Source organism: Aptenodytes patagonicus, chromosome 4 (genome assembly GCF_965638725.1).
Source record: "Aptenodytes patagonicus chromosome 4, bAptPat1.pri.cur, whole genome shotgun sequence".
NCBI classification, from domain to species: Eukaryota; Metazoa; Chordata; class Aves; order Sphenisciformes; family Spheniscidae; genus Aptenodytes; species Aptenodytes patagonicus.
In genome coordinates this window covers 37,528,079-37,540,680 of record NC_134952.1, presented here as the reverse complement: position 1 = coordinate 37,540,680, position 12,602 = coordinate 37,528,079, and the positions used below count along the sequence as shown (strand labels likewise).

At 49.5% G+C, this 12,602-nt stretch overlaps 1 protein-coding gene across 6 annotated transcripts in view; it reads right to left on the bottom strand.

Moving 5' to 3' along the window:
• Nucleotides 1-8,847: 8,847 nt before the first annotated feature.
• The window catches only part of IRF2 (interferon regulatory factor 2), a 43,534-nt gene continuing 39,779 nt past the window's right edge, over nucleotides 8,848-12,602 (bottom strand). For all 6 annotated transcript variants that reach the window (XM_076336438.1, XM_076336443.1, XM_076336440.1 and 3 more), the window contains 2 exons: nucleotides 11,605-11,651; nucleotides 8,848-10,202 (listed from right to left, as the gene is read on the bottom strand). In XM_076336438.1, coding sequence (XP_076192553.1) covers nucleotides 9,891-10,202; nucleotides 11,605-11,651 — 359 coding nt within the window. In that variant the 3' untranslated portion in view covers nucleotides 8,848-9,890. The remainder of the gene's footprint in view (nucleotides 10,203-11,604; nucleotides 11,652-12,602) is intronic.

Sequence of the window (12,602 nt, the reverse complement as noted above, 5' to 3'; positions counted from 1 at the left end):
GGTTTGAACGCCTTAAAAGTTCACCTTCTCCTAAGAAACAGTCTGGAAAAACATATGCAAAGGTACTAAGTTTAAAGGGCAGGATGAGGTGTACAAATCAGCTGAGAAATTGTACATCAAGTGAGTGGAGGGAATGAAGGCAGCGCTATCAGGTATCCTCCCGAGAGCAGCTACAGCACTAGGGTCTGAAAGCGGTAGTCCTTACAAAACTAAAATAAAAACAGTAACTCTGATTCCTCTCCACCATCCCTACACCAACATTAGCCTGTATAAAATAAGGAACTGTTTCCATTGACGTTTCACCTCCTTATGCCAGTCCAAAATTAGCTCCGCACAAAATTCATTGAGGAGGCCGGGCAGTGCTCAGAGCTGCAGCTGCGGGCAGCTCGACAGTGCACCTTTTAGCTGCTGCTGAATTATTTAGTCTACAGGCGTGTAATTGAGAGCAGAACCGGCCCAAAGGAGCTACCTATCATCAGCTACTCATCAAAAAATAACAAACTGAACTCAGATAGGGCTTCCTCTGCCTTTGCCAATATATTTAAAGCTGCCACACACAGAGAAAAGCTCATTCAAGGAGCTGTAACGTTCAGTAGCTGAATTTCATGCATCCCAAGCCTTACTGCAACCACCTTCACCTCCTCAGAAAGCCCATGGTCCCGGACAAAGCGCCGTCTGTGGCAGCAGTCGCTGTTGGCCCCCATAGTTTCCTTCCTCCCCACCACTATTTTCATTGTTGACAGAAAAATCCTGCACCTGCTGCTCTTACCACAGAGGGGGAAATCTTCCTCCAAGCACTGGCTGAAAAGGTCATCGGGCTGTTTTCTTCTGCCACGGCATCGGCAGGGAGGCAGAGCAGCCTCTCTAGCAGGAGAAATGCCCACACGTGTGCCAGCAAGTCCCGGCCACCGGCCCCTCCTCATGAAATCCGATCAGCAAAAGTAATTAACAGACAGACAGCAGAAACAACTAACGTGAGGCAGCGGGGACGAAGCTAATCCGGCCTGTTGCCTGTGTTACCAGATGGGATGCTGCCATAAGGGGTGCAAGGGGTAAGGAGTGCTTCCTGCAGGCATCTGAGGATGCGAGCCGGGCAGTCCCAGCCCATGGCCCACATGTACACCCTTCCACCATTGCACAGCCCCATGCCGTGGCCACCTCCTGGCCCCCCTACCAGGCAGCCGACCAGAGCCAGCAACAGGGAAGGAGAGGCTGGAGCAAAGGGTGTATGGCAGCACCGGTTCTTCGTCTTTGGGGGAAGCCCCAGCTGCAAGCAAGGTAGGAGAGAAAGAAAAGAGAAAGAGACGCATTTTGGGTGAGAGGGGAAAGATTTAAAGGCGAAGCTGGTTTCTGCTGGCCCAGGCTGAAGCCCTGCAGCAAACCCGGTGACTCCAAGGAGCCTTGAGGAAACCCAAAGCGTGAACAGGCACGGGCAGTTTTCACGCTTCCTACAGATGCGTCTTTCTCCCATTTATCCAAGTGCAGAGTGAATGTATTTTGCAGTCCTGTGGCAAAGAGGTGTGCAGGTTACGTACTACTGCCTCCCAGTTACTTCCAACAAAGGCACGGTGTGTCGGGACATAAACCAAGCTTCACCGCCTGCCCCAATGCTGATCCTACCAAGGGAGCTCGTGCATGCGAGGGAGGGAAGGAGGGGCATGGCCAGGTGGTTACATGCAACCAGGAACCGAGGCCATTGCTACACGCTGGGGGAAAAAATAAGGGCCTGATCCTGGGGAATTTTGAGCTGACTCACCTATCGCCATTTTGAACAGGATTTGAGTATCTTTATGTGAGAGGATCTTGCCGGGCTCCAGAAGGATGTCAGGAGTGGCAGCCCCAGACACCAGTGGGAACCTGGGTTGTAACATGTGACTCATAAGCACACCTGGATAACTTTATGCTTGGGGCCATTGTTTCATTTTTTTCATGTTCTCCCTCATCTTTTCCATTATTTCAGTTGAGTTACAGAAAGGATGATCCTGCCTTCGCAGGAGTCCTCCAGCAGCTCTCTTGGCCCCTTCCAAACTCAAGAAAAAAATCATTTATATTCATTATTAACTCTCCTGCAAAAAATGGACATGCCTGGGCTTAGCTTTCTTGGGCAAGGGAACAGAACCCCTCCAAACAGATCTAACCCAGCTTCACTTAACTGCTTTGTCTGTAATTTAATCTCCTACACACATATTCCCTCTATGGAAATACCATCTACCTCGAGGCACCATCCGCTCAGTAAACTCATGTTTGGGATGGAAGCAGAAGAGTGTGTAAAATTACCCTCACGGCATGTGTCAGACTTGCACCTTTTAAACCCCCAAGACCCTGTACTTGACCTCTATTTTTTTCTCAGGTGCTACAGAAATATTTATACTTTGGTGCCTTCTCCGAGTGAGGGTAGGCTGACTCCAGTCAATTTTGAAAAACCCAAGAAACACAAGCCCAGGCGATGGGTGTCAGCAATAGCCAAGGGCAAAGGCACCCATAGTAAAAGGGGGGTGATTCCCCTTGTGGTAAATCTGCAAATACAGGAGGAGCCTGTGCTCTATAATCTCCTTTTCACTAAATAATGCCACTCCTCACTTCTTCTCAGACTTCAAAGCAGCTCTCTCCGCGGCTCCAGTACCTCATGCAGCCAGGTCCCCAGCTGACACCACGGGGAGCCTTCAGCTCCACAGACTAAAGCCCCGATTTCGCAAGGATCTGAGACACGTGTCGGCATGCCTGTGTCCCCCCACACCCCTGGCACAGTGAAACCACTGAGCAGGGGCCCAGAGAGGCAGCAGAGTCTCCATCCATGGGGATACACAAAATTTGACCGAACAAGGCTCTGAGCAGCCTGACCTACCTTTGAAGTTCTGGAGCAGGGGTTGGGCCAGGTGACCTCCAGATGTCCCTCCTGACCCAAACTGTTCTGCAACTCTGCAGTCACTGTCAATCAGCTCTGAAAGAAGGGGACGTGTCCTACGGATTAGAAGTTCCTACAAGTTTGAGAAAACAGGTGCCTGGATGGAAGAGACAACTCTCACTAGGTCCTCATGGAGGAAGAGGATGCTGTGTAGGTTAACCCTTCACTAGAAAGTTTGTAAGGAGACCAGGTGGTGGGTGGGAGGGAGGGAGGCTGTACGAGTGCCCTAACTGACAGGAGAGCTTCAGCAATATCCCACACCCCAGGAAACACCTCTGAACACAGCCCAGATCCCAAGCAAATTGGTCTTCTCCAGTTCTGCTGCTCCCCAGATGACTTTTCTCCTACCTGAGCCCCATGGACAGCCCTTTCAAGGGGATTAGACTTTGCCAGAGACCTTGCTATCACAGCTCCTTGTTAGCTGAGCTCCCCTGAAGGGGACTGCTTGAGCTGGCAGAGCACAGGCAGCACCCTGGCCACAAGCTGTGCAGGCGTTGCAAGGGGAGAGCCTGGCCCTTACCTCCCGCTCAGTCTCCTCTCAGGGAGATTTCTGCAGGCTCACCTGCTGACCACATCACAAAATTGCATGACGAGATTAACTTGGTATTACTCATAGTGCTAATGGACAGGCATCTAGTTTCCAGTGTTTCAGAACCGAATTGGCGGTTGTGCTATTAAAGGCTGGATGGTTCTTTATGACTTTGCGTAGTTTTGCAAGCACAGATAACAAACATAATCAAACATGGCATTTCAGAATAAACGTCTGATGTCCCAGCCCGAAGAAATCCTCCTTTGCATTTACATCACCCTGCGGTTGGCTAACTGCTTTTGGTCTGAGCAAGTTGCAGAGGCGTCACCACCTTTGCGTGGTGGATATTCTCTCTGATGAACATTGTTATGGGTACGTACTGTAACTCCTGTGCTTGGATACCTCTTGGAAGAGCTTCAAACATATAAGCCCTGGGAAGAGGGGAATTTACCAAGTATGCACACCGTTCCCAGAGGTATGTGTGTGCGTCTCCTATTGCGCAGCTACCGGAGCAGGGTGGGGGTTAGTGGATTTGCAGCTCAGCTGCCCTCCTCGCAGGACCAAGGGGAGAGCGATCTGAGCTACCCAGCCACCAGCACGCTGGTGCCAACTCTTGTGTGGAACGACGAGACGCGAGATGCAACCACGTAACTTGCTTTAGCTACATAAAGGTTAATGCATGGCTTAAATTGGAGGTGCCTGCCTTTCCCCTTCAACTACTCCTCATTTTCATAGAATCATAGAATCATTAAGGTTGGAAAAGACCTCTAAGATCATCGAGTCCAACCGTCGACCCAACACCACCATGTCCACTAAACCATGTCCCTAAGTGCCTCATCTACACGTCTTTTAAATACCTCCAGGGATGGTGACTCAACTACTTCCCTGGGCAGCCTGTTCCAATGTTTCACCACTCTTTCAGTAAAGAAATTTTTCCTCACGTCCAATCTAAACCTCCCCTGGCGCAACCTGAGGCCATTTCCTCTCGTCCTATCACTTGTTACCTGGGAGAAGAGACCGACACCCACCTGGCTACAACCTCCTGTCAGGTAGTTGTAGAGAGCGATGAGGTCTCCCCTCAGCCTCCTTTTCTCCAGGCTAAACAACCCCAGTTCCCTCAGCCGCTCCTCATAAGACTTGTTCTCCAGACCCCTCACCAGCCTCGTTGCCCTTCTCTGGACACACTCTAACACCTCAACGTCCTTCTTGTAGTGAGGGACCCAAAACTGAACACAGTATTCGAGGTGCGGCCTCACCAGTGCCGAGTACAGGGGCACGATCACTTCCCTACTCCTGCTGGCCACACTATTTCTGATACAGGCCAGGATGCCATTGGCCTTCTTGGCCGCCTGGGCACACTGCCGGCTCATGGTCAGCCGGCTGTCGACCAGCACCCCCAGGTCCTTTTCCGACAGGCAGCTTTCCAGCCACTCTTCCCCAAGCCTGTAGCGCTGCATGGGGTTGTTGTGGACGAAGTGCAGGACCCGGCACTTGGCCTTGTTGAACCTCATACAATTGGCCTCAGCCCATCGACCCAGCCTGTCCAGGTCCCTCTGCAGAGCCTTCCTACCCTTGAGCAGATCAACACTCCTGCCCAACTTGGTGTTGTCTACAAACTTACTGAGGGTGCACTCAATCCCCTCATCCAGATCATTGATAAAGATATTGAACAAGACTGGCCCCAAAACTGAGCCCTGGGGAACACCGCTCGTGACCGGCCGCCAACTGGATTTAACTCCATTCACCACAACACTCTGGGCCCGGCCGTCCAGCCAGTCTTTTACCCAGCGCAGAGTACACCTGTCTAAACCGTGAGCCGCCAGCTTCTCGAGGAGAATGCTGTGGGAAACAGCGTCAAAGGCCTTACTGAAGTCCAGGTAGACCACATCCACAGCCTTTCCCTCATCCACTAGGCGGGTCACCTGGTCATAGAAGGAGATCAGGTTGGTCAAGCAGGATCTGCCTCTCATGAATCCGTGCTGGCTGGGCCTGATCCCCTGGTTGTCCCGCACATGCCTTGTGAGCGCCCTCAAGACGAACCGCTCCATAATCTTCCCTGGCACAGAGGTCAGGCTGACAGGCCTGTAGTTCCCCGGATCCTCCTTCCGGCCCTTCTTGTAGATGGGCGTCACATTGGCAAGCCTCCAGTCGTCCGGGACCTCCCCCGTTAACCAGGACTGCCGATAAATGATGGAGAGCGGCTTGGCGAGCTCCTCCGCCAGCTCCCTCGGCACTCTCGGGTGGATCCCATCCGGCCCCATAGACTTGTGAGCATCCAGGTGGCGTAGCAGGTCGTTGACTGCTTCCTCTTGGATTATGGGGGGTTCATCCTGCTCACCGTCCCTGTCTTCCAGCTCAGGGGGCCGAGTACCCTGAGGATAACTGGTCTGCCTTTTAAAGACTGAGGCAAAGAAGGCATTAAGTACCCCAGCCTTTTCCTCATCCTCAGTGGCAATGTTCCCCCCCGCATCCAATAAAGGATGGAGATTCTCCTTGGCTCTCTTCTTAATATATTTGTAAAAACATTTTTTGTTGTCTTTAATGACAGTGGCCAGATTGCGTTCTAGCTGGGCTTTTTCAGATAGCTTAAGCTAAGAGTAGCAAATCCTTCTCCTGGCAAGTGACAGCTTGCTTTGCAGACAAACATTTATATACCTAGAAAAACTTGGGCAGCCCTTGGGCAACCAGCTCCTTTCCCCAGTGACCAGCATGGCTTGCTGAAGGCAGGCTCTCACCCAAAGTCACACAGGACACACAGAAAAGGCAGCTCAGTCCTCACTCCTCTTCAGCAGTCCCGTTGGAGGCCAGGCTCCGTGTAGGCACCTGAGTGAGCCTCAGGGACTGAGAAAGCCAAAATGTCTTGCCATAAAGGGCAAATGTGTTCCCTCTCGGACACACAGGACTGAGGTCAGGGACCACTTGTGCAAGAAGGTCAGACATAAAAAGGGGCTTTGCAGGAAGGCACAAGGCCGCCCAAGATGCTTCCTCAATGCCATGGGTGAGGGTCAGGGAGCTCAAACCGCTGCTACGAACGAGGAAAGCCCACTGCCTCTCACAGTATATAATGCAATGGGACACGGCCACTTGCCTGGAGGCCTGCAGAGACGTGCCAACATTTAACACCACCAATCTGAATGGTGAGGAGGGAGCAGGCCATGGCAGAGGTAAACAGCAGCCCTGCTTTCAGAAAAGCAAAAGCCTTGAGTCAGCTCTGTTTAGTTTGGAAGATGCTTTCCAGCCCCCACACAACCCTACCTCTGGGCTTTCTCTCGGCCTTAACTCTTAATGCTAAACTCAGGCTGAGCCAAAGGCAAGAGCCTCTCACTGTCCGCAGACTAAATACTCCTCGGAGGAGAAGATGAGCGCCAGCGCTTAGTTTAAATTGCATGATGTTTCCAGCCTCACGTGACTGGGTTTTCTCTTTCCCTCAGCCCTGACCCTTGCCCTAGGCTCAGCCTCAGTCCCGGCGCTGCAGCCTTCCCTTTCCAAAAACAAGTCTTCCCAAGAGGAGGGTTCGAGCATCAGCCCTCGGTTGAGTTTGGCAGCCCCTTCCCAGCTCCAGCACAACTGCAGCTCTGGGCTTTCTCTTCTACCTAACCCAACTCTTCCTTCCCCACAACAAAAATACATCAGGAGATGACTCCTCTCCCAGCCTCAAGTCTCCCCAGACAGCCCCTTTCCAGCCACTTTCCACCTGCAGCTTCCAGCCCCAACCACATCCCTACCCTGCAGGCCAGTGGCAGGCCAGGGAACTTGCCACATGAAGAAAGGCTGGAAGAAAGGGATTCATGAAGCCTAGAAGAGAATTTCCTTGCTGGAAATATTCAAGACTTGGTTTGACAGGGCCCTGGATAACCTACTCTAAGATCCTTGTTCAACAGAGGGTTGGACCCGATGTGCCCCAGGGTCCCTTCCAGCCCCGGCTTTTCTGTGACCCTATAGGCCCTCCCTAAGAAACAAGAGCCTGTTACCTTAAAAGGGGCTAGGAGATGCTACAGAGCAACTTCCAAACTTTAGCTTGGAAGTTTGGAAAGACTTCCAAAAATCAAAGCAGACAGTGTTAAGAAAATATAAAAATAATCCCAAGTGAGCCCCAAAACCCAGAAAAAGAAACCTGCCACGGGCCTCATAACCCTGCTGGCAAAGGACTCGGGCTGCCGGAGACTCACTGTAACACCACTGCACACACACACATGCATATACACAACCTCCTGGAGGAAGACCAAACCTCGTGGCCTCTGGACCTAGAGGGCCACTGGAAGGGTGAGCACACAACCAAGGGAAAGGGACAGGGCCCAGAAAGTTTACATACAATGATTTTAACCATTACGAGTTTTCAGCCTCACTTCAAATACTGCTTGGGGCTTCCTCCTCCTCCCAACCCCAACCAAAACTCCAACCTTGTCTTCCCAGGCCACTGTGCAGTGGGTGGGCAAGACAAAATTGCAAGTTTCACACAGACTTGTAATGAAATTTGGAATAGTGGCATCAGGTTAAGAACACAGCAAAATCCTACTGTTTGCTTTCCCTTTTCAACAGCCAGTTAGAACATCTCCCTGTGATGCACCCATTTCTGTGCACGTTACTGCTCATCAGCCCAATATACACAGCACTCAGCTCAGCTGTCTGTCGGGTTGGTATCAGAATGGTAATCACACCTGAAGTACACTCTGTGTCCATGTATTTTACATACCTGAATCAATCTGTTCAACTTCCAACAGCTTGAAAAACTGCAAGAGGGTAAGTGCTCTCAACTTCTGCCCATGCCAGTGCCAGCCCAAAGCATACAGCACTTCACAGAGTCAATGGCATGGCTTGTCATCCACCACCACGACGCAACCCTGCAAGCCACTGCACACCCTTAATCAGATACTCAGCAGCTTCCCTCGAAGACCCAGAGGAATCAGAACTTGCCATCACGTGGTAGATGTTGAATGCCTTGGGGAATGTTTATTTGACTTCCAATTCATTCCACTAATAAGGAGTTACTGCTTGAAACTCTGCAAAAAGAGATTTTTCCAGACAAGGGAACCGCGAGCAAGCTAAACAGAGATCTACCAGGAATGGGGCAAGCACAGCTGAGCCTGCGTTGGGTGGGGGGATGGACTTTCACAAGATCCCTTCCATGAGGTGACTTGCTCAAAGCCCAACCACAGAATAACAGCAGAAGAGGTGCCCCAACTCCCAACCTCTGCACATGAGGCCAAACTCGAGTACGCCACTTCTAAGCTCTAGTTCCTCTTTCCACCTCGAGCTGTCTCAAGTACAGTACTTCCCATCCTGTTAGATGGGTGCTCCAGAAATTGTAAAGGCGGCTCATGCTAATTGCTCACTCCGAGAGGTCACATTCACCTATCAAACCCATGCCATCTGGGGTTTCTGAAAGACTAAAAAAGAGAGACAAACAAGAGGATTATTAAAAATTTAACTATATAGCATATTTATTATCAATCCACAGGATAATCTGGTTGCTACATGAGCTCATAAAAGCTATTTCACCTTTACAAAATTAAAAAAAAAAATGTGCCACAAGGATGTAATAACTGCTGATAACCAAGGACTGAATCTTAAAATTATAAATTTGCTGTAGAAAAGATTAAAAAAAATTATATTCACTTTAGAATTTTACTTTGAATAAAATATTCCCCTGTATAAAAAATAAAAAAGCTTGCTCTGGTTAGAATTAGAGTATTTTTCTTCTTCTTTTTTTAAATCTGGGAATTTGCATAATATCTCTGTAATAGGTTTCTTTTTTCTTCCTATTGTACCACGCGGCATTCAAGCATAGCAGATTAGAAACAAACATGAGAAAAGCAGTCTTAAAACATATGAAATCCACATGGGAAGTTTTAACTTTCTTTCCTTTCTCTATTCTTTAAAGACACTTTAGCAAGAATAGCCTTGGAAAAGAATACAGGTGGGGAGGGACCTTCAATGTGCCATTAAGTAGAGCAAGATAATAAAAGGCCTTTCGTAAGTGCTTTCTTAATAAGGTGCACAAGCAGACTGCAACGTTGCTAGTACTGCACTATGTACAATATTCACAATAGATTTTTCTTTATTTAAAAATATTCCAGCTAGTTCACATTTTCTCTTCCATTCTGAGGCTTTCAGTTCCATCACAGCCTTGACAGCAAGAAGTGCAGCAGCACCACTTCCCTTGTGGTCGGTTGGTCCTCTTATGAAACACTGGAACCTGCAAGTGGGCCAAAGTTCTTGGGGTTTTTTTCCAAATGTAGCAACCTTGGAGGTCCGCCTGGGTTCAGGTGTACATACTGACAGCTGGAGTCCTGAGTTAAAAACACTCCGGCACTGGAGTCGGACACAGCAATGTTTTATATTGCCAAAGCTTCACCTTAGATTTGTCTCGTGTGCGTCAAGGGATGAACCTCTCCTAGAGAAATGTAAAATACAAAACCAAACAAAACAAAGCTAAAAAAACACACCGTCAAAGGCTTAGCAGCTCTTGACTCTCGACTGGGTGATGTCTGACGTTTTCTTGATGACGCTGGCCCGTGTCTCGCGGTCTGGCCGGCTGCTGCTTGTGGAGGCTGTGGACACTACTTGTGGCAGAGGGATGTCTGGGAAAGGGGGCCAGGAGCTGTTGTAAGGCAGTGGGCAGCTTTCTTCTTTGATGGTGACTTGGAGGTCAGGCTTGTTGGCTACAAAAGTTGCCATGCTGGGAAGCATATGAGAAGTGTTCCTCATTCCCAGATTGCTGAGATACTGTTTGCCTTCAATGTTTTTCTTCTGCCAATGAAGTCGTCCCTAAAAAAGGAGGAAAGACTGCAAAGTTGCATTCGCTCATATAAAGTGCTCCGAGTAACAACATGAAGACAGAAACATCCACAAATTGCACAGGAGTTAATCCATCTCTAAAAGCCTGAGCCTCTAGCTGCTGGCTTTGAATGTCTTTGCTCTCAGCCACTTCTCCCTTTCTGAAGTCATGTGTCTAAACCTTGGTGGCTCTCCAGCACTCAAGAGGCTCTGCCCACTCTTCTAATGGAAAATAAAGGCCTTATTCCCAGTATGCTGAAGACAAAAATGGATACAGAGGACCAAACACTCAGAGCTTCAAGTGGCAGTGTCTCCTCCATTACCAAGAGAGAGCATCCTCCTGCCAACAGGCAGGCACAGAGACCCAACGCCTCTCAAACAGCACCACCCAAACTGTCAACACAGGTGAGGATGCCGGGAAAACCACTGTCACTTGATGTTGTGTCCCCCATCACAGGGAGGAGGTTTGCCAAGAAAAGATAAGCATCCAGTCCTTTCCCCATCACACATGCTGCAATGGCATGTTCTGTCAAAGGAGGTTTGGGGAGTCATTATTGGCAGCCTACATAGGGGCTCCACCCTAACCAAGGCACAAGAGACTAAACCAAGAGGGTTAGCCGTGCTGTTATACAGCTGCACAACCTGCAGTTCTCCAAGAAGGAGGATTCAGAGGGCTTTCTGGGGGGCACAGCAGGAGAGAGATTTGCAAGAGGCCTTCTGCAAAAACGCAGCTGGACCACAGGGCATCTAAGTGCCCTTAGTGAGCTTCCCCTGGCCTCTAAGTACTCATGGAGATCAGTAGGTCTGGTCACTTAATGGCAGCCCCAAAAGACGAGTGCTGGTTTTGCATAGATGCAGCTCAGGAAACGTTCACGGGGTGGGTATTTTCTCCACGGATTCCTTTCACCCAGCAATACCCAACTGACTGCTTGGGAAAGCTTTTTGCCTCACATACCTCAAACATTCAAGTTGCATTTCTGTCATACATGTAAGCATTTCCTCCAATTTTATGAGTTCATGTGCCATTTAAGGAAAACAAAGTGAGCATGCTTTCAACCAAGATAAAATACTCACTACCCAGCAATGTCAATGCATCATATTAACAAACTAGCTGGCACTGTTGATGGCTCTCCAGAACATCTCATGCAAATTAATCTCATTGTAGTTTGGACAGATGAGGAGGAAAGAACTTGCAGAGGTATCCATTCTGCAGGACAACCACCCAAATGTCTGTCTCCCTTGAACCTTCCTGGTTTGTTTTTCTCTCCCAGCTATTATTAAAATGAATGCTCAACTGGTAGACAGAACTGCAAACGGAGAAGGGGGAAGAATACCTCAGGACATTGTTCTTGAGACCTTGCTCCAAAGTGCTAAAAATCCACAAAACACTTACCTCTACATTTTCTTCATCACTTGGAACGCTGTCAGTCGTTTCACTTTCTGTCAAACAAAACAGAAACAAAAATGAAACTCACACTATTCTATCTACAGTAGCAAAATCCAGCTCAAGAGGCCTGATCCAATTCCAACAAGTGGAAGCAGAGTCAAGCCAACGACCAGAAAAAAACAGAGAAGCATGGACCCCCTGCCGCAGCAACAGCAATCCAAGGGCTAGATAGCACAACTGCGTTGAACAACTTGGGTAAATTCACATGGTTATCACAGTTGACATGGCTATACCCTGGAAAAGACAGCAACAGAGAGGGAAGAAGTAGATTTGTTCTTTCTGGGCAGAGGGAAGAGCCTCCTGCAGGTGGGGGATGCCCCCTCTCCCTCACCCTCTCTTGGCAGCTCCAGGCCTGGCAAAGAGCAAAGTTCTGTCCAAATCCTTATTTTTATCTCCCTGCAAAACCAGCAACAACTCCACCCCAGAGGAGATAAGTGTGTTTTTGTTTCATGAACTGTTATCTCAGCCTGCCGCCTCAAGGGCTTGTTGTCACTTCTGGCGCTTTATTACTGTTGTTATACTTTGCTCTCATTTCGCTTTTGCCACCCGTGCCCAGCCCCCCCCAGCCTACTTCTCAACCCTTCACCCACCACTCGAGCATGTAGAAATACTACTATCTCCAGCCCCATCACCTCCTCCCACCCCACACAGCCTCCCTCACCCTCATCACTTCAACCAGAGCGCAAACACAGGGGGGCGCAGCTCCAGCAGGACGGCCATCCTCCTGCAGCTGCATCCCTCCCTTGCAGAAGAGCCTGAAATCCAGGAATTTTGACTGTATTTTCAAGGAAGTGTGTCTGAATGCAGGTCTCCCAGCTGAGAGTCAGGCTCCTGGCCCATGGGCTGGTTGAGAGTGCTGTGCCTCAGATACATCCCAGATGGGACACAAACCCCTCTTTTCAGGACCAGTCTGTGCCTTCCTGTTTCCTGGGAGGATAACACTA